General features: G+C 46.3%; 1 protein-coding gene across 2 annotated transcripts in view; it reads right to left on the reverse strand.

The window, feature by feature from the left end:
• Positions 1–21,036, reverse strand: part of DPYSL2 (dihydropyrimidinase like 2) — a 146,200-nt gene that overhangs the window by 62,133 nt on the left and 63,031 nt on the right. The window contains exons 1-3 of one of the 2 annotated variants that reach the window (XM_003412464.4): positions 18,549–18,807; positions 15,244–15,332; positions 13,230–13,414 (exon numbers count right to left, since the gene is read on the reverse strand). In XM_003412464.4, the coding sequence (XP_003412512.1) occupies positions 13,230–13,414; positions 15,244–15,332; positions 18,549–18,587 (313 nt within the window). In that variant the 5' untranslated portion in view covers positions 18,588–18,807. Of the gene's footprint in view, positions 1–13,229; positions 13,415–15,243; positions 15,333–18,548; positions 18,808–21,036 lie in introns of those variants that run through there. The other variant, XM_064272662.1, reaches the window with a different exon arrangement.

A 21,036-nucleotide genomic window follows, 5' to 3' on the forward strand; every position in this document is an offset into this window, starting at 1 on the left:
CCACTCTTCCTTCAGCAACCCATCCCATCCCATCACCAAGCCCTAGCCCTGCTCATCACCTCTTTCCTCAATCACTCAGTCCTAGTACCCTGTTGGGGAATCTGTTTTACAAGTTGCTGTCAAGCTGACTCGGACACATGGTGACTCCACGTGTCAGAGTATAACCGTGCTCCGTAGGGTTTTCAATGGCTGATTTTTCAAAAGCAGATCACCAGGCCTTTCTTCCAAGGTGCCTCTGGGTAGACTCAAACCTCCAAACTTTCAGTCAGCAGCTGAGTGAGTCAACCATTTGCACCACCCAGGGAGGGACTCCACCAGGGAATTAATCAAGTAAAACCTTCCAGGACACCAAGCAAAACAGCTGAAAGTGGCCCTTTACAGCAACAATTAGCGCAGCCCTGCCCTGTTTCCTATAGGGTCGCTATGAGTCAGAATCGACTCCACAGCACTGGGTTTGGTTTTTTTGGTTTTTTTTACCCTGTGTCCTAAGCATCCGAAGGGTGCCCTGCCTGCAGAATCCACCCACCCTGGGGCACAAGAGTCTAATCCCCCTTCCTAGGCAAAGAGGACCAGATCAAGCACGAATAGAAGGCAAAGGGCATCTTGAGCTTTTTAGAAAACCTTGGCGGACATTCACTCAGTTTCAACACAAGTCCAGTCATTGGAAAAACCCCTGGACCCATGGGGGTACTCGCTATCACCTTTCGAACTACCTATACCCAAGCCCACCCAGAACAATTAATTCAGAAGTTCTGGTGCTGGGGCCCAGGTACCTGTATATATATATATATATATATATATATATATATATATATATATATATATACACACACACATATATATATATATATATATATATATTTTTTAACAACGCCTCAGGAAATTCTAATGTGGATTCAAGGTTTTTAACTACTACCCAAGCTCATTTCAAAATTCCCTTTCCTGGAAATCAGCCTCGGCTACCACAACCCAACTCCCAACTGCATCCTCTCTGTCATTAGGGGAACGTTTAGTCACATTCAAAGAAAGCTGCCTCCCAAATGGGTTACCAGAAAGAGCTCTAATTTCTACTCACTGCAATTCCCCTTTATCATTACCATGGCAGTTAAGACTCACTAAAAGCAAGGAATGTGAATAAATGGTTTCACCCAACAGCAGCAGCAAGTCGGAGGCAGAGCCCTCAAAACCCAAAGAGAAATAAATAATCATTTCCTGAGAAGAAATGAAAAGGTCTTTTCAAAGAGGACAAAGGGGAAAGAGGTTGAAAGGGACTGAAATGGAGTGCGTTAGGGCCAGGCCATGGACAGTGAGGAAAAAAAAAAAAAAAAAAAGTGAGGAGGGTAATGCAAATCCCTTTGCCAATCATTCCCTAGGACAGTTGGTTTTCCCTTCAAAACGACGTGCACCATTAATGTCCTAAATGACAGAATGCACACCTATTATGGGCTCTCAATGTGAAAAGCAAACCAAACTAAGTCACACCTAGGCAGGGAAAACAAAATGGGTGCTGTATCCTAGTCTGTCTTGAACAGAGGGATGTTAAACAAAACCAATGTGGTTATGACTTTTTCTAAGTGACTAAGCGGGTTTTTTTTTTAAGCGGGTATGTCCCTTCCTACTAAACATCTTTTCCACTGTACAACTAAACAAGGAAGCTATATGCAAGGACCAGTCGTGCTGCTGTGCCTTTGGAGGGAAGGTGAGCAACAGGGGAAGGAGGGGTTGGTAGTGATGGAATGCAGTGGTTTCCAAACTGTGTTTCCCCTAGAACTCCCCAGGGGCACAGGGGCTGCCAAGAGGGAAAGACGGAAAGAAAGTAGATAAGGATTCAGGCTCTCCCACAGCCTACCTACCAGCCCCACTCCAACCAGAGCAGCTCTGCTTTTATCTGTCTTCCATGTAGGAGTCCCATATAAGATTTTATATGAGAAAAGGGTCATCCCAAGAAAACAATTTTAAAGCTATCAAGAGTAGAAAGGGCAATGGGGTCAAGGCTCTAGCCCAGACTCATTCAGCTGCTTACTGGGCAACCAGCATGGCCAGTTTCCTCGGACATGTAATAGTGCATAGGGTACACTCTGTCCTTCAGAAGTCTTTGCCGCACTCACTTAGCTGGGAGACAAAACGAAGGCATCCCTGAGTATGTGGGTGTCATGCAAGCTCTTATCTAGCAACGAGCCACCCTGGGACCGGATGGCAAGAAGGTGCTGACCACTGAAAGCCTGTCCCTCAAATTCAAAGGTAAAGAAGAGCTTGTTGGAGCCCAACATTTCTACGTCCCCCACCACCACTCCTGGCTCAAGGTGTCATTCTGGGAACAAGGATGACGGACAATTCCTAGTCATGTTCAGACTCTAGAGAATGTTCCTCTCTAGGGAAAGCCAGCGTAGGCTCTAGCAGCAGCTGGGAATCCCCAAGTTCTGTATGAAACACCACGGAGTCAGAACTGACGTCAGGAAAGATGAAATGCCTTCTTAGGAGGGAAAGGCCAACCCCTTGGTGGGTTGGGTTGACTTCTAGGTTGTAACTGCCAGATCTCAGGGCCAGTGACCGAGCAAGAAACCCCTGTGGTTTGGATTAACTGACACGGATGTCCATGAAATAGGGCCTAGAGACCCTAACAGGAATGTCCTTGCTTCTGGAAAGACCTAGCAGACCCTAACACCCACAGGCCTACCACACTGGCTAGTTGAGCCCAACCCAATGGTCTCCTTCATGATAAAAACATTTTGTAAAGTATGTGTGCTGGACACTTAAGGAAAAAACTGTGCTATTCCTCATGATGCTTTATTCTTTGCACATTACTCCTTCCTCCATCTGTTCAGCACCAGATATTAGGTGATCAACCCAAAATATCCCAGGGGGCGGAAAGGCTTCTTCCAGTTATTCGAGGCCAAGATTTGCACAATGACACCTGGGAGGCCCAGTCCTTGTGTTTGCTTGAGAAGGCACTCATGTCTTTAGGTAAACTGTGTGACATCGCCCACGTGAGATCCAGGAGGTGAGGGGCAGAGCAGAGATGGAAGAGTCCACACCAACAGCCCATTGGATAATGTGGCTTCCTAATCACCAGGCCCCAGGCAGATTCTGTGGTGACAACTTTAGTCCTGAACTTTGAAACTTTAGTCTGATGTGGTCAGGCTGTTCTGCAAACACTTTCTAACCCTAGTCAAATGAATGCTGCAAAGGGAATAATCAAAGTATCAATTACAGACACATTCATATTACAGTATGTGTTCACACGTGTACTCGCCATAAGTAGGGAGAAAAACCAAATGCCACATGGATGAAAAAATGACAAGCAGTAGAAGTACCACAGTGACACTCCTGAGCCACGTCTCCACAGAAAAGCCAGCCAGCCAGGCCATGGGCAGCCACCTCGCTTCACCTCAGGCTTCCTTCCTCCACAGGCACGGCTTACCAGAAAGAGCTGAGACAAGCCAAGCATCTTTGGGGACTAACTTCTGAGTTCTCCATGGTGCTCAGGGCCACTTCTCAAGCAGATGCGACCCTCTGCACTCACAGAGCTCTGTCACAAGAGGACCAGCTGAGAGCTGCGCTTCCCTCCTCCTTCAAACAGAACAGCCCAGACAGAAGAAACTGTGCCCGTTTACAACACCCAGGCTAATGCTTGGGCTCTGTGCTTCTCCGTTGTCTTAGTTATCTAGTGCTACTATAACAGAAACACCACAGGTGTATGCCTTTAACAAAGAGAGATTTCTTCTCTCACAATCTAGGGGGCTAGAAGTCTGAATTCAGGGTACTAGCTCCAGGAGAAGGTTTTCTCTCTCTGCTGGCTCTGGGGAAGGTCCTTGTCATCAGTCTTCCCCTGGTTTAGGAGCTTCATAGCATAGGTACTCAAGGTCCAGAGGACGCATTCTGCTCCCGGCTCTTCTTTCTTGGTGGTAGGAAGTCCCTCTCCTCTCTGCTTGATTCTTTTATATCTCAAAAGAGACTGTCTCAAGATACAATCTAATCCTATAGATTGCGTGCTACCTCATTAACATAACTGCCTCTAATCCCGCCTTGTTAACATCATAGAGGTTAGGATTTACAATACATAGGATAATCCAATATCAGAACACAAAATAGTGGACAACCACACAATACTGGGAATCACAACCAAGTTAACACACTTTTTTAGGGGAAACGATTCATGTCCTTGCCACATGTAAAACAGATTCACCCCATCATATCATCCCAAAAGTCTTAAATCAACTCCAAGTGCAAATTCCATCTTCTGAAAAATTTCTCTTCATCTGTGAAATCCAGAATACAAGTTATCTGCTTCCAAAGTGCAATGCCGGAACAGGCACAAAGTAGAGATTTCCATTACAAATGGAAGGAAAGGAGATGATGGCGTTAAAAAAGTTCAAAGCCCAGCAGAGCAAATTACATTAGCTCTCAAGGCTTGAAAATAATTCTGTGTTCTCTGAGTCCACTTAGGCAATGGCCCTGCCTCCAGACTCTGAGTGTTGGCCACAACTTCCAGATTCATTATGGAGGACCTTCGGCCCTAGCTTCAGCTCTGCCTTCCAGGCCCACTGGGATGGCAACTCTGCTCTTTTGGCTTTGGGCGGTCCCATTTTCCTAGTCCATTTCAGTGGCGACTCCACTCCCTCATCCCTGGCAGGCCCCATTCTTCTACCCCTTGGGCATGGCAGCCCTGGCCCTTCAGCTTTGGACAGCGGATCTGGCCCCATCCCCGGCACTCATGAACGGCAGCCCCACACTTCAGAACCAAATTGGTGAAGATCTGACTCTTTGAAACATACTTGGCTGTGGCCCCACCCTTTGAGACCCAGCAGGCTATGGTTCCATCCTTTGAGACCCTAGAGGTCGCAGCCCCACTCTCTGATACTGAGGCAGCTCTGCTTCTCATGCTCCTTGTCTCTTCAGCTTTTGTTCCTGGTTCATTGGCCTCTTGGCCAGCCAGGCCTCGTGGACCAGCCTGGCCCCTGCCCTGCTCAGGCAAGTGTTACAAAGCTCTTCAGCTCCACCAGTAAGTGATTGGAGGTAACCCATTCAGCCAGTGAGCCTTGGCCCAAAGGCATGCAGCTCTTTTGTTTTGTGGGTCTGTGAGCCTATCTTCACTGATAAGTCCCCGATGGTACCCCACTCTGCCAGGAAGCCTGAAGGTTCTCAGCTCACCTGCTCCATGGTTTAGCTCCTGTGCCGTCTCGCACCAATCTGCCGGTTCTGCTCCTGCCATTTCTCTGCTGCTGCCTCTTGCTGTCTGTGCCCATCTCTGGTGTTACAGCCAGCCCTCTTCACTTCCTCCTGAGCCCTCACCAGAACTCCCTTTTATGTCCGTAATTCTGCCAACAATTTCTTCAAGGCAATCTAGGCTTTTCCTATTATGCACCTTAAAACTCTTCCAGCCTCTATCCATTCACAGTTTCAAAGCTGCCACCACATTTTAGGTATCTGCTGGAGCAGGACCCCACTCCTGGTACCAAATTTTAAGTTACCTAGCGCTGCTATAACAGAAATACCTCAAGTGGATACCTTTAACAAAGAGAAATTTATTCTCTCATAATTTAGGAAGCTAGAAGTTCAAATTCAGGGTGTCAAGCTCCCAGGGAAGGCTTTCTCTCTCTGTTGGCTCTGGAGAAAGGTCCTTGTCATCAATCTTCCCCTGGTCTAGGAGCTTCTCAGTACAGGGACCCAGGGTCCCAAGGATTCACTCTGCTCCCGGCTTTTCTTTCTTGGTGGTAGGAGGTCCCTCTCCTCTCTGCTCACTTCTCTCTTTTATATCTCAAAAGAGGGTGACTCACGATACAACCTAATCCTATAAACCATGCCCCACTTCCTTAACAAAACTGCCTCTAATCCTCCTTCGTCAATGTCCTAACAACAACAAAAAAAAACCCACTGCTATGGAGTCGATTTGAACTTTTAGCGACCCCACGGGGTTTCCAAGGCTATATATCGCTACAAAAGAAAACTGCCACATCTTCCTCCTGAGGTGTCACTGGTGGTTTTAAACCACTGACCTTCCAGTTAGCAGTTGATCGCTTTAATCACCGAGCCACTAAGGTTCCTTCATTAACATCACAGAGGTCAGGATTTACACCACATAGGATAATCACATCAGATCGCAAAATGGTGGACAACCACACAATACTGGGAATCACAGCCTAGCCAAACTGGCACAAATTTTTGAGGTACACAATTCAATCCATATCACCTGCCCATGTCCCTCCCTCAACTGCTGCCAGAGCTCAAAAGCAGTGACTGAGGGCCTGGAGCAGCAAAACATAGGAGGCACTGCTGAGGAGACTGCTCCATCAATTGAGGTGAACACAATGAACATGAGACATGCAAACCCTTCTCTCTTCCCCCTCCCCATGCTGCAACCTCTGCCATCACTTGGACAAGCAGGAAACCAAGTTCCATTAGTACACTCACTCATGCAACCATGTGTTTATGAAGTGCTTCCTATGAGTGAGACACTGTGGTGGGTGAGTGTGGGATATTAAAAAGAAGGAGACAGAGTGGCCTTAATCAAACTGCGATGCAGGGCCACAGGGCTATGTGATAAAAACCCATGTTTGCCAAAGGGCAAAGGAGGAAGCAATTGCTTACAATGAAGGAGGCTGAGGGGGCTTCATGAAGGAGGGAGCACATAAACTCAGTCTCAAAAGGTTAACTAAAATTCCCTGAAGCTGAGAAAAATAAGGAAAAGCTCCTTGGTTGAAAAAACCACATGAGAAGAAGGAGCGTGAGGAGATTTTCCACAGAGGATGTGGAGAGAGTCTAGGCTGAGGCAGCAGGGTCCACCCACATCACGGATGGTCCTGGGTGCCAGGATCTATCTGACAATGGATGTCATTCTCCAGGCAAGAGGGAGCCACTGAAGGCTGCAGAGGAGAGAGTGGCGTGATTCAAACTGTGCCAGAGAAAGATCCCTGGCTACAAAGAGGAGCAGGGGCTGCAGAGTCAAGATACTGGGGCAATGAAAATGCTGAGAAGGCAGGGGCACAAATCCAATAAGACATGACAAAGGTCTGAACCATTGGCAGTAAAGGAATAGGGCCAAGAGATAACAGAGACACAAAATGAATTTGATTTAACAAGAGGAAGTGCAGACAGGATGACTGTGGGTATGCCCAGTGATGGGACTCCCCTCTGAGACTGGTAAAAAGAAGGTGTATGGGAGAAGATGGTGACTGATTTAGGGTCACTGAAAGGAGGTGCCTCAGGCACATTCTGGCAGCAACATCCAGAAAACAAGTGAAAAAAGTCTAGAGTTCAGGAGAGACAGCTCCTCACAGACCACCTGTGTTGTTCCTGGGGCCCCAGGCCCTCTAGGGGAAGCCTCAAACTCAGGTTGGCAGAAATGAAATTCAAGCTCTCTTCTCAGAGCAGAGGCTCCCAATCCCTGAAGATTCAGAGGCAGGTGGTGCAAAGGGTTAAAGTGCTTGCTGCTAGCTGAAAGGCTGGAAATTCGAGTACACCCAGAGGTGCCTCAGAAAAAAGGCCTAGCAATCTACTTCTGAAAAATGAGCCACTGCAAACCCTACGGAGCACAGTTCTACTCTGATGCACACGGGGTCAGAATGAGCCATGGCATGGACCTCTGAGCCCCACACATTCAAACAGCTCCCCAAGTGCTTTTGGTAATCACCAGATTTGGGACCATCTGGTGGACTGTTAAAATCTAGATTCACTGCTTCAATAGGTTGAGCAGAGCCCAGGAATCTCAATACTTTAAGATGTACTCAATGGTATTCATGCGCATATTCTGCTGAACACACGGGGAGAACCCCGGCTCTCAGCGGATGCTGAGGTCAGACTCTCTTGCAACTGGAGTCTCTTTTCTCTGGCTGTTGGGAAAACAGAGATCTGGAGTGTAACTGGGATGGGAGATTACGGTATCTAATGCAGGATGGAGTAATAACTACCATGTTGGAGCACTTACTATGTGCCTGATACCGTTTGGATGCTTTACCAGTCAGTCTTTACAATCATTTTCCCCATTGTCCAGATGAGGTGACTGAGGCTTTAAAGAGGCAACTAGCAAAGGTCAGGCAGCTGGTAAGTGGTAGAACCAGAGCTGCAGGTGTATGCTGCAAACTTGCCACTTGCACTGGCATGCAGGACAAGAGTCAGCAAGTTAACATCCTTCTCCCTGGCCTCAATTCTTTCCTCAATAAAATGAAGGTAAGCATGCTTCCTGGAGACCCTGGGGTCTTAGCAACTCTGATGATCACAAAAAAATGGTTGCCGTCAAGTTGACTCTGACTCATGGTGATCCTGTGTGTGTCAGAGCACAACTGTGCTCCATGGCTGGTTTTTCAAAATTATTATCACTGGTTTTCCAAAAGTAGATATCTTCTGAGATGCCTCTGGGTGGACTCAAACCTCTAACTTTTTACGTAGCGTCAAGTGCATTGCCATTTGCACCACTCAGGGACTCTAGGAAACCTAGTATCTTCCGCAAGCAGCAGCCCTGGGTGAAAGCGCTGCCTGCCCCTCCGTGACTTCTCAGCAGGTCTGGATGCCGCCTGCAGGGTAAGTCTCTGCCCACCCATCGCTAGATGGAAAGGGCAAAGGGTGTTCCCTCTGCCCTGCACCCAGTCTCCCTTACAAAGAGCCCACTGTGCAGTTCTCAATAGGAGACAGTGTTTGATGGTAATAATATTATTTTCTGCTGCTGACGTGTCATCTCCATTTTTAAACTGGGAATATATGACTACATTTTCCTCTGCAGTCAGTGCCACTGCAAACAGACATGGAGCCTCTGCTCTAAACTTCCACTGTTTTCCTGGATGAAATTGTGACCTTTCAGCCCCCCTGGTTCTGAAGTAACCCCTGTGACATAGGGAACACAAAGCAAGCAGGCAGGTGAAGACGAGTCTTCAGGTGCAGGATACGGTCGAGAAAAGGCCAGAAAGATGGGAGGGAGGAGGGTGCAGGTGGTTTTTGTACAAATCTACTTAAACTCCTTGTTTCTGCAAGCAGTGGGCACATCAAGATTGTACTTTTATCTGTTAAAACTGTCCTCAAACATTTATTTCTGGTACCAATACCCATCAAAGGAAGCAACAATCTCATTGAAGGAGCAGCTTTCGGGTACCAATTAAGTCGCTTAATTTAAGCTATTCCTCTTTGCAAGGCTCCCTTCTCTGGAAAACCACAGCTACTTGCTCGCCTGACGCCACCCAGAATTTATGACCAGAAATCAGAAAAAAAAACTTTTATCCCATCATATCCCATCCTAAGGACGGGTAGCCTAGTGAAAACTATGTAAGTCACCATAGATGGTTATTTGTAAGAACAGTTAATATTTTTCTCAGATTACAAAAGCAATGGAGTTAAAACCAAAGACACAAGGAAAATATTAGTCCAAAGGACTAAGAGACCACATGAACCACCACCAGACTCACCCTCCACCAACCTGAGTCCAGAAGAACTAGACGGTGCCCAGCTACCACCACCAACCACTCTGAGAGGGATCACAACAGAGGGTCCTGAACAGAGCAGGAGAAAAATGTAGAACGAACTTCATTTCACAGAAACGACCAGGCTTACTGGTCTGATAGAGACCGGAGGAACCCCCAAGACTATGGCTCCTGGACATCCTGCTAACTCAGAACTGAAGTCACTCCCGAAGTTCACCTTTCAGTCAAAGATTAGACAACCCCATAAAACAAACAGTAACACACGTGAGCAACATGCTTTTTGGTTCAATTAAGTATATGAGATCAAATGGGCAACACCTGCCCTAAAGCAAAGATGAAAAGGCAGGAAGGGACAAGAAAACTGGACGAATGGATATGGGGAAGCCAGGGTAGAAAGGGAAAGGGGAAGATTGCTCACATATTGCAGGGATTGCAACCAACGTCACAAAATAATCTGTGTATAAATTTTTGAATGAGAAACTAATTTGCTCTCTAAACTTCCACCTAAAGCACAATAAAATCAAAAACAAAAACACTTGAGAACAAATGAATCCTGCTCCCAGGCACCTACAGGAATCAGCTTACCACTGTGGAATTAGATTGGGGGAACATGAAAAAAGGTAAAAAAAAAAAAAGCAATGGAGTTGTGAGAATAATCACTCTGACCACACCAACGATTATGTTTAATCTTTGAGGTTTGCCCATTAAATCCCCCTACTTTTCACCCTAATTTATTACATCACAGATTCCACATTAAAATGTGATTGCCTTCTCTCTGACTAAGCATAACTGGCAGTCTGACTTTCCACTTCCCCTTCATTACGGATCTGCCCAGGAAGCCATCTGCTGCCTATTCCGGGTCCCTGGGCCAGGTGACATGCCTGGCAGGGGTGGAGGTGTCCCTTGTCCCTACACAGAAGGAACCTGCCTAGAGTGAAGGGAAAGCTCATAGTCACTGGGGGAGAAATGCTGAAGAGAAAGTAGGGGTACACTGAGTTTCTGTTAAGGATGATGGTAGAATCTGGGTGATGGCTGAACAACATAACGAATGTGATTACTGTCACTAAACTGTACGTTGAAACGTCAAATGTTTTATTATATATATTTACCACAGTAAATAATGCAAAAAAAAAGAGAGACAGCAAAAGTCAGGGGGCTAGCAAGAAGAGATCTGCCCGTGTGGCCACAGGGGCAGGGGAAGGAAGGCAGGGAAGAGACAAGAGGCAGTTAGAGGCCAAAGAATGGGCCAAGTGTGAGGAGTGAAGAGGCACATTCAGGAATGCATAAGAGGAGAAAACAGACTGATGGGGGTCTTTCCACTAAGTCTCAGAGAAAACAGGGCCTTTATGTATCTGCTGAGAGAAGTGCATTCGATTAGAGGCGAGCTGTCTCCTAGCTCAGTGAATCATCACGTGTGGGAGCTGGAAAGGACATCAGGCGTCATCCCATGCAGATCCTTCACTGTGCAGATGAGGAGCCAGGGTTCTGAGAAGACAACTTGCCCAGCGTCAAGCAGAAGGTCGTGTCAGAGGGACACCAGGACTCCAGACTCTTGGCTGGGTGCACTTTCCCCCGCGAAGGGCTCCCGCTCGGCAGTTCCTCAAATGCCAGAAGTCACTGACCACTCACTTAGGAAGTACTAGTTACGGCTTAACAACACTCACAACCAATGCAGGGGCCTACAGAGCCCCACCCCCACGTCAGCCCCAAAATGAGGGAGACTATAACCTGGACTTATACCACGGACTGCCAAAAGAAAGAACAAATCTGTCTTGGAAGAAGTACGACCAGAACGCTCCTTAGACGCAAGGATGGCGAGACTGCACCTTACATACTTTGGACACGTTGTCAGGAGGGATCAGTCCCTGGAGAAGGACATCATGGTTGGCAGAATACGGAGTCAGCGGAAAAGAGGAAGACCCTCAACGAGGTGGACTGACACAGTGGCCGTGACAATGAGCTCAAGCATAACGATTGTAAGGATGGCTCAGGACCAGGCAGTGTCTTGTTCTGTTGTGCATAGGGTCGCTACGAGTCGGAACCGACTTGACAGCACCTAACAACAACATAACCTGGACTTGGCCTTGCTGGTGACACTTGAGGAGCTTGTGCTTCTCCAAGCTCAAGTGTGACTCCATAGCCAGCCCTGGAGGAGGAGCAGAAGCACTATCACATTGAGTCCTGACAAAATGACAAGCCTCTGCACCAGGGCAGAGTGCCAGGGTTTGTGTCGCAGGGCTCTCTATTGAGAATGGCACCCACTAGGTCAGAAGGTAATGTGTGGAGGAAGACAGAAGTATTGAGGCTTAAACTCAGGGGCTCTTCCTGAAGAGGCTCGGTAGCGAAGAGAATGCCAAAACACGAGTGCGCTGCCCCTGATCCTTCAGGCACAGAAGCCAGGACTGAGAGAGTGCCAGAAGGGGAGTGTGTGACTTCAAATGCAGGGAGCTCAGGCTAGGAGGGGTTGGCAAAGCAACATTCTCCTAGTTGAGGTAAGACAGAAAGGAAGCTTAAAGACAGACCCCAAAGCCACAGCAGAAGACAATCAATCATTCTGAAAAATACCACCTCTTCCTAACCATGAAGGCAGCTTTCCTGAAAAACGCTCCGTTTTTCCTCCCTTTACCCTCTTCTGAATGGAACTGTTAGCTTTCAAGACAGATTGTGTGTTGACTCGCCCACTTTGATAAAATCTCGGGTTTTTTTTTTTTTTTAACCATGTGTCTGACAGGCCATTGTGCAGCTTACCTACCTCCTCAAGAGCAAAATGAGATTTGTCAAAGGAACAATTAGCAGGCGTGCTGGAAACTGAAAATTTGCAAGCCAATTCATAACACGTGTACAGTGACTCTAGTGAATACACTTCAGATGTGCCTGAACGAAGCGTACAAAGCCCTCGGAGCCAGACCTGAAGGCAGGGCCGGCTCTCTCAGTGCAAACCCAAACGTTAAATGTACAACGTAACATAACATCAGGCAATCTTCAAGTCTAAACCAAAAAAAAAAGTTGCCTTCCAGTCGATTCTAACTTATAGCGGCCCCACGTGTGTCAGAGTGAAACTGTGTCCGGAGGATTCTCAATGCCTGATTTTTTGGAGGCAGATTGCTGGGTCTTTCTTCTAAGGCACATCCTGGACAAATTCGAACCACCAGCCTTTCAGTTAGCAGCCAAGTGTTTGGCATTAGTGCCACCTAGGGATTCCTTCTTCCTATCTAGAGGACAGTTAGTATCTGAGGTCCTCCTGCAAGCAGAACTACCCAATTCCTTTTATGGCAAACCTGGGCTAGGGAAGTGTCCCCCATTTGGCTTTCCTTTCAATGGAATAGAGGTTCCTGGTTCAAAATTTCACTTGCTGCAGCCCATACTCATTCTCAGAAGATGCATTCACAGGGATGTTTTAAAAATCAAAGTCAAATACTTAAAAGCAAAGGCTCAAAACCGATAGCTCTGAGGATTACTCCCGATGCTGTTTTTAAAATCATCACAATCAAATCACGTCACTTTTTTTTTTGGGGGGGGGCAGAGCAGTTAAGGAAAACAGAAGTTCTCCGCAGAGAAATCAAGAAGCCATTCCTTTTATCCTACTGAAATGCTAGAGAAAGCCAAGCCGGATTCTCAAGATTCGACTGGAGAATTCACAGTACCATAGAAAGTAAGGGTAAGGAAACAAGAGAAACTAGCACGCCCCCAGCCCCTTATGTGGTAGATCAAACCATTGGTCAGTTCAGCAACTTTTAGAAAGAAAGAATCAAACAACACAGGCTTATTTTAAAATTATAATGATTTGCACGTACTAAAATTACTTTTTTTTAATTGCCTTACTGATCATGGTGGTTCCCCCGGCCAGGGATGCCTTGGTCCCTTGAAAGAAGTCATCAGCAGAGGTCATTCCCTGGTCAGGCATCTGGAAACGGGTATGGACATCAATTCCTCCTGGGATCACCATCCTCGAATGGGCTTCGATCGTCTTCACCCCTCCCGGCACAATCAGGTTTTCTCCTATTTGCCTAAGTAAAAGGGGTTGGTGATAAGGGTTGTAAATGAAACATCTAATCAAATCGGATCTGACAGATATTTTCACCAAGTCATAAGCTATCCTTCCCTACATTCCATGGACTTCCTGATTATTGTTATTATTCATAATCTGAGCACTCCTCACTCCCAATTAAGAGGCAATGCAGCAGGATGGTTACACAACTTGAAGAATGTAATCAATGTCACTGAATTGTATGTGTTGACATTGTGAAACTGGTGTATGTGCTGCTGTGTATAGTCTCTACAAAAACAAAAATACTGTTTTTAAAAAGAGTCAATGCAACATACACTAGAAAACAAAAATTACATGAGGCAGAGACCCCATGTAGAGGTTTAGTTACCAGAAAACCGCTCAGATCAAATGATAACAAGGTCCCAAAATATTTACATGTCACTTGATTTTCTTTAGAATATACATAATTGAGCTAATTATCCCAAAGCAATTTTCTCTAAGCCTGGCTTCACTTTACATTCATTTTTACTCTATCAATTTCAATATAGAGAAAAGAGGGGTAGAGGCATGGGGATGGACCAAGACAAAGCAAAAAGATAGAGTGAACATAATGATTGAAACGATTTTAAACATTCGGAAGCATGTGATTAACAACTCAGAAGGCAAAGGCAAAAGAAAGAATAATCATCGTGTTGGGGGACATGACTCGCAATTTTTAAAAATGTCGTTACTACTACACCTTTTTACCCATTTTTTAAAAAGGAAAATTTAATCACAAAGTAGTTGATGAAGTTCAAAAAGAAATTAGTGGCAACTAAAAATAGCATACAGGTCTGCTGACTTCTAGGCCAGTGTCTTTCTGCTAAGCCAGATCATGCTGTCTTATAACATGGGGGGAAATAGAACATGAAAGTCATGGCATTTGAAAGCCAGGAGCTGAGACTGCCACCAGCAAACACATATGGAGAAAACATTAAATATGGAAATGTTAAGACCTATTTTAAGTTCATAAATCAGAATGTGAGTTTCCAGGCAACAGTCACTTTCAATCCAGTTTTCCACTCCTCCGGACTTGGTGTGAGGCTAACACTTGATGAATGCTGCTTATTTAAAGGATGTCATTTGCTGCAATGTTTGTGTTTAGACAGATGTGCTATTTCTCCACAGCCATGTGAGCTGTCCCAGTAGAAATGGCACGAGGATACTGGCATTTACTCAACTTCCTTAACCCTCTAGGGTCCAAAAATGCCCTAAATCAATACCTGCTCTATTCTTCTCCTTTCTGACACAATATACAATAAACATAAGAGTAGGCTTTATTTGTATCCGTTGCCACTTAAAGAAAGAAACCTAAAATCCCCTCAATATTGGGCAGTAATTTGTCTGTGTTACATGGTAATTAATTCAATGTCCTTCTTTGGCCTCTCCAACTTGGACTCTTGATTAAGAAAGCAAAAAGAGGCTGTATCCCACTCCACATCTGTGTCCTTTGATTGGACAACCCGTCCCAAACAACTACATTCTAGGAAAACCTTTAACACAGTTCACATGTCATAAACCAAGGATATGAACTTACTGCAGAAAGATACTGTGTCGCCTCAATTAAAATCAGTAAATTACATAATCACGCATAATGAAATGGGTATTTATTTAATTATGGCTTTTGAATTCCCTAATTCTGGGGTTTTCAAACTCACTAATTACCACCAATCAAAATAGGTTTAAAACAGATATTAAGTTGGCTGCTCTTTCAAGTCATCAAAGCTGGATAGCATGTGCATGCGTTGTAGATAATATTTGGTGAGTACTGAAAAGTATCCAAATATTTCTATATAATGAGTTACTTACTTGATCAACCCATCTTCCATGTATATGTCTGCATAGAATGACTGGTCATCATTAACAATTTTACCTCCTTTGATCAGAAGACGATCACTCTGAAACAAAGGAGGAAGATCACAATGAATAACTGACCTGTGAAAAAGGAGATCATGAGTAACACTGGTACTAAGATAAATGAACTAACAATCCATTTTCAAAAGTCATGTTCACAAGAAGCTAATTTTAGAAAGGTTTAGGGACAAAGGTGAATCTGTACTTGGCAATCTATTTCTTACCTGATGAGTCAGAACATACTGGCAACGCTTATCCTAGGTAAAAGAACCATCTCTTTTAATTAGACAGACTTCCACTGAAGATCAGTGATAAAGAAGGTAACTTTTTAACGGCTTTAGGCTAAACTTCATTAAAAAAAAAAAAAAATACATGTAGGGAAAGTACTTCTTGGCAAAGTCTGTGTCAGGGAAATTCACCAAAAATCTGTTGTCATGGGATCTTCTACACAAACACACTTTGTTCAACCACAGCAAAGTTTCAACACAGTATGTCCTTTACATTTACATTTTCTTTGAGGTAAATCACAATGATTGTAACAAAGAGAAAAAAAAACTTCAAAAATAGACCATTTTAACTATTAAGAGAAATATAAAGCTTTATGATAAAGTAGTTGAAATGGCAAATTCTAGAATTTAACACCACTATGAATTGTTGATGTATGTATATTTTAATCTCTGGTATTTGTGCAAAAAAATATGACAGGCAGCATGTGAGGCCAGGAATGTAACACAAATGCTACATTATGACTCATCACTCTCCCAAATACTGTTGATCCAATGGAATGTTAAAATCCTGTGTTGAAGTGAATATGCACCTGCATTATTCCAGACCGGCTTTAAACCTTGCCAACTGAACCATACATTTATTTCCCTGTTAATATGCAACGCATTTCAAATGATCGAATTCATTTTGGCAACGGTTAACTCAGAATTCAGTTACAAAACAATGAAGTAAGTGCTATTTATAGCACTTAGCAAGAAAATTACAGCAAATCTTTAAAAACATGTAAGCTATTAGAGAACTAATAGTTGTTTTTACAGAAGTGCACACACACCTGGGGTTAGAAATTACTGTCTCTCAAACATACTGGAAAACAGTAAGATCATTTTAAATTTTTTACACTGTAGGGCCCTTTACCCTGCTACAGACTTTAGATAGTCAAATGTGAATAAACATTCAACAGTCCCTGTACTTGTATAAGGTAAAGACCTTTACAAAATCCTATCATGTACATTATGTCATCGGAGCCTCAGAACAAATCTGTGAAATGTACGGAGCCAGATTCTGGCTGATAAGAAAACCGAAGCTCAGAGAGGTTAAGCCACTTGCCCAAGGTAGCCTGATTTTCTGTCTACACTGTTGCCCCCTTCTCTCCAAGTCAGTACTTTGGACAGGATAAACCTCACCTTGGAGGCAAGGGGGAGTCCTGCCCTTCACCACCTGCTCCCTTAGTCACTGCAGCACCTGTCCCAGCCATCACCACAATTGCCGAGAAAAAAAAAGAAGCATCACAGTCTGGCTCACTCTACTGCCTTCCAGAGACTTCTTACCTAAGAAGCTGGCCTTGGAGGGAGGGAGGCAATGCTACAGAGCCTATGCTAATACGACCAGATTTTCTTAAGGGGGGGGCGCACTTCTAAAAATCAGTCTTGTTGATTGTTTGCTTTAATTTTTTTTTCCTCCCCCACACTGTCAAAACGAAACTGCCTTGCTCATTCACTAAGACAGCAAATTATTTGAGGCTTGCAGCAAATCTGCTCCCCACCCCCACGTCTCAGACTCTCCAGACTCCTTCCTCCAGTGCAGGAAACAACAATTAACATTAGGTCCCCCAAGCCCAGCCCTTCTGAATCTTGGGTGTTTTGCCTTCTAGAAAAAGCTAGTACGTACCCAAGTCCCGCTGCAGAACCACCTAGTTTACCCCAGAAAATGCTCCCGAGCACACGCCCCCTCCCCTGTGCATTCGTTCCCACATCTCTCTCCTGCAGATGGGTGTGCCCTTGTGCACCGAGAGGAAGCCTCGGGAGCTCCTGGCTAAAAAGAAAACCAGAAAGCGAAAGCGTGCCCCCAAATCCAGCCCTTAAACACATCTTGACTGTTTTGATTCTTTCAGGCTCTAGTTCAGCCCCGGGTTCTACCCAAGAATCAGCTGGCCAACTGCAATTGCACATCATTATATAACAACGAATTTCCCTCGCTTTCCTCCCTTCCTGGGATTTCATCTGGGGATGTAATGAACTAAAACTTTTGAGATTTTTCCAGGAAAAGATGGGGGGGCGGGGAGGGAAGAAAGGACCTGCGTTCATCTTTGAAGCAAATTCATCTCCTAGATGTTTTGCCTCACGATTTAAAAAATAACACTCACAGGCCCCGGCCGTTACCATCATTGTCTGGCCGGGCCGGGGCCGGGCCATCTGCTCTGCGCGTCTGCACAGCGCCATTACCTCCCGGACCCGGCTCGGGCGCTGTCCCCAGCGCCCACCTCCCAGCCGCTTTGTATGCGCCAACACGGACGCCTCCTTGGCGGCAGAAGGGGCAGCAAGAGACCAGAAAGAAAGCCGAGAGCCCTACCAGGGTCCCAGACTCAAACCAGAGGGCGAGAACACCGAGAGCCACCAAAAAACGGTCTCTGGTCAACAAAAAGCCAACGCCTGGCCCCCACCCTCCTGCTTGGCTCATCACAGCGTCCCTGTTTTTCCTTCCCGTCTCCACATCATTCCGGTACACCCTGCCCTTTCAGCATCCTTCTGCTGTCATTACGCCTCCGGGCTGAAACCAGCTCCTTTTTCCAGGGAGCCCGAGGAAGGCTCGAGAACGCCCTTTATCGTGGGGGCGGGAGACACGGGGATATCCACTTCCCCATCTCCCCATCGCTGCTCCAGGAATCCAGCCTCGCAGCACGCAGCCCAGAGAACAATATCCGAGCTCCAACCATGCATATTCAATCTGGCATCCATTTGCTTACACCCCACAGGCCAGCACTGCAGCATCTCGCTGACAATAAAGGATACGCGGTTCTGGCGCGCTACCTAAAGCCACTGAAAGACTTACGCTCCTATTTGAATGCCTTGCAAATTGTGCCTTATCATTCTTTATTATCGTGTCCCCCTCCCCACCGTCTCTTCAGCGATAGAAAAAAAAAGTTGCGTCCCCCTTCATCCGTCCCCCCCAACCCCATCCTTTTTAAAAATTTCTTAGATGTTCTGTACCACAAACGGTTGCTGGCAGACCGCAGACCTCCCAAGTTCCAAACTCACCGTGATGCGTGGAATATTTTTCTTCCCCTGATAAGACATCTCTCTCCTGGGAAAAAATAAATTTTAAGAGGGCAGCTTTAAAGCAAAAATTCTCGGGAAAGGGACTTAGTATTTTTGCGGAATTGAAAAAGGTGCAACCGCTTAGCTGGTCTTGCTGGTAGCAAATTTAGGGAATGTAGAGGATAAATGCAATCCTCCGTCTCTCTTTCTTCCTCTCTTCCAACACAGCCCCAGCTAGAGCGGAAAAAAAGAGAGAGAAGAGGAGGGAAGGGGGTGGAAATAAACTACAGCAATAAAAGCCTCGGTTCAAGTCGGCCTCCGCGGCGCATGCGCCGACAGCCACTCCCTTTCCTCTTAGGCAAAAGCCATCCGCTTCGAGGGAGACGAGCACTGATTGGCCAAAATCATGGGATATGTAAATAAGGCAGGCGGGGAGGGGAGCAGAGAGAAAGCGCGAAATGCTGCAGTGAGAGGCTGAGGGCGGCGGTCAGTGCGTGCGCCCGAGCTGGGAGCGCGCGTTTCGCGCCCTTTCTTTGGGCCTGGGCAGAGGGAAATAATTAGCCCCAAATGCAGCTTCGACAACGAAAGGACAATGGCGGGGTGGTCTTTACGAACAGGGAGAGCAAAAACCCAAGGCGGCTGGGGCTCTAGTGCAGCTCTTGCAGCACGCACACGTTCGCGCGCGCACAGATGGATGCCCGCCCGCGCTCCAATCCGCGGAGGCTGCCGCTGCATCCCTGCGTGGGGTGACTGCGCAGAACCAATGGCTTCGCTGGCGGCGAGCTCGCGACTGCACCGCTGGCCGGCGCTGCGCGGCCCGGGAGGGGCGGCAAAGGCCTCCTCCCACCCGCCCTTTCCTTTCGCGAAGCCTCTCTTGGCCTCCGCCCCGGAATCGACTAGGGAATTCAAGTTGCTGCGAAAAGAGGGAAGGCAAGCTGGGCCGGTAGGGCGCTTAGATGCGCGGAGCCGACCACGCCCGTCCTTTGCGGAGACGGAGAAAGGGTCGACCTGGACCGGTGCCTGCGAGATGCTGCTGCACCAGGGAGGCGTCTGACCCCGGGGCTGTCTGTGCCTGGGAGCCGGACTCGCTTCCCCGGAGTCCACGTGGTTGGGCGTGGGGAAGAGATGACGCTGGAAGAAAAGAAATCTTGCCTGAGGGCAAGCGTTGCCAGGCAGCTGGAAATGAAAGCCCGAAATCCTTCTAATTCAGAGTAGGGAAAAGAAGGAACTCTGAGGAAAGCTGTAGTCGGATGCTGGGTATGGAAAACCCTGCCCTGAATCGTTCTTTTGTGCCTTCAGGCCACCAGGAACTGCGAGGCACACACACAAAGTGGTAGCAGCCTCTTGAGGCAAAAATGGCCCAGTCTAGGGCCCTGTTCTTCTCAGCCCCAGCAAGCCAGTGTTGGAACAGTCACCACCTCGACCCACTCTGCTGGTGCCTGCAAATCTGTTGAGGAAAAGCTGTTAGGATTACAGCGCCCAAGGAACCCAAAGGATTTACTGTGCTGTAGACATCCCCCACACTACATGAGGCCAGAAAACGAGAAGCACGTAGGAATGAAAGAAAGGAGAGAAGGGGAAGCTGAGTCATGGAGAAAACCTCCCAGAATCAGAGTTTAAAACAACACGGTAGTCCTGACTCCGCAGAGATCCTAGTCACACTTAAAAAGGCATTCAAGGCTTCTCTTCTTGTCTCTAATAATTGAACGGGCCGGGAAGCCCCTGGCTTTGTCGGTCCAAATCAGGCTCTAATGCTCCAACTTTCAGAATCCCTGTGGAAGGAAGAAGCTGATCCAGTTGATCCCAGAGAATCTTTGGTCTACCGGGGGTCATCCCTTTGAGGGTTTGCCCAGGCAAATATATATGATGGAAACATCTGGATTGGCCTATGGCTTTGATCTTCTTTGCTTGAGATCAAATACCTTGAATCCCTACATAATCTAGGCCATTGGGCAGTCATGAAAAAAGAAAAGAAAAATCTTTTTAACTGGATCACACCTACTCAGCAAAGATAAGCCAGATATATATACAAAGTAATCCTCTGGCCTGTATTCCAATGTCTTTCTGCACCTGACCACCCTGGCCATGTTGGATGGTTGTCTGTTTTTACAGATAAGAGAAGGCAATGAATTCACCCTTTAACACCGACTTTGTAAAATCTAAAGTCCCAGGAGGGCTGTGGGTGAGTGGGCATGCAGTAAGACTTCACTGCTGGTTAATTCATTTAAATTCAGTTTAACTCTGCATCTTGAAAATAAAGTAGAAGTACTCCCCCCTCCAATTATCTGATGTGCTACGAGCAAAGCGAGTTGATGTCAGCAATCCTGGTGTCAGCCAGTAATGGTTAAAGTCACACATCTAACAAAGCATAAAATGTTCCTACCTGCGAATGCCAACAGTTGTTTCCAACTAGGAGTGTTAAGGGATGGGAGAGGGGATCAGGGAGCAGAGTCTTCAATTAAAGCACAAGGAAAATACCACTTGTCAA

Source organism: Loxodonta africana, chromosome 19 (genome assembly GCF_030014295.1).
Source record: "Loxodonta africana isolate mLoxAfr1 chromosome 19, mLoxAfr1.hap2, whole genome shotgun sequence".
Taxonomy (NCBI): Eukaryota; Metazoa; Chordata; class Mammalia; order Proboscidea; family Elephantidae; genus Loxodonta; species Loxodonta africana.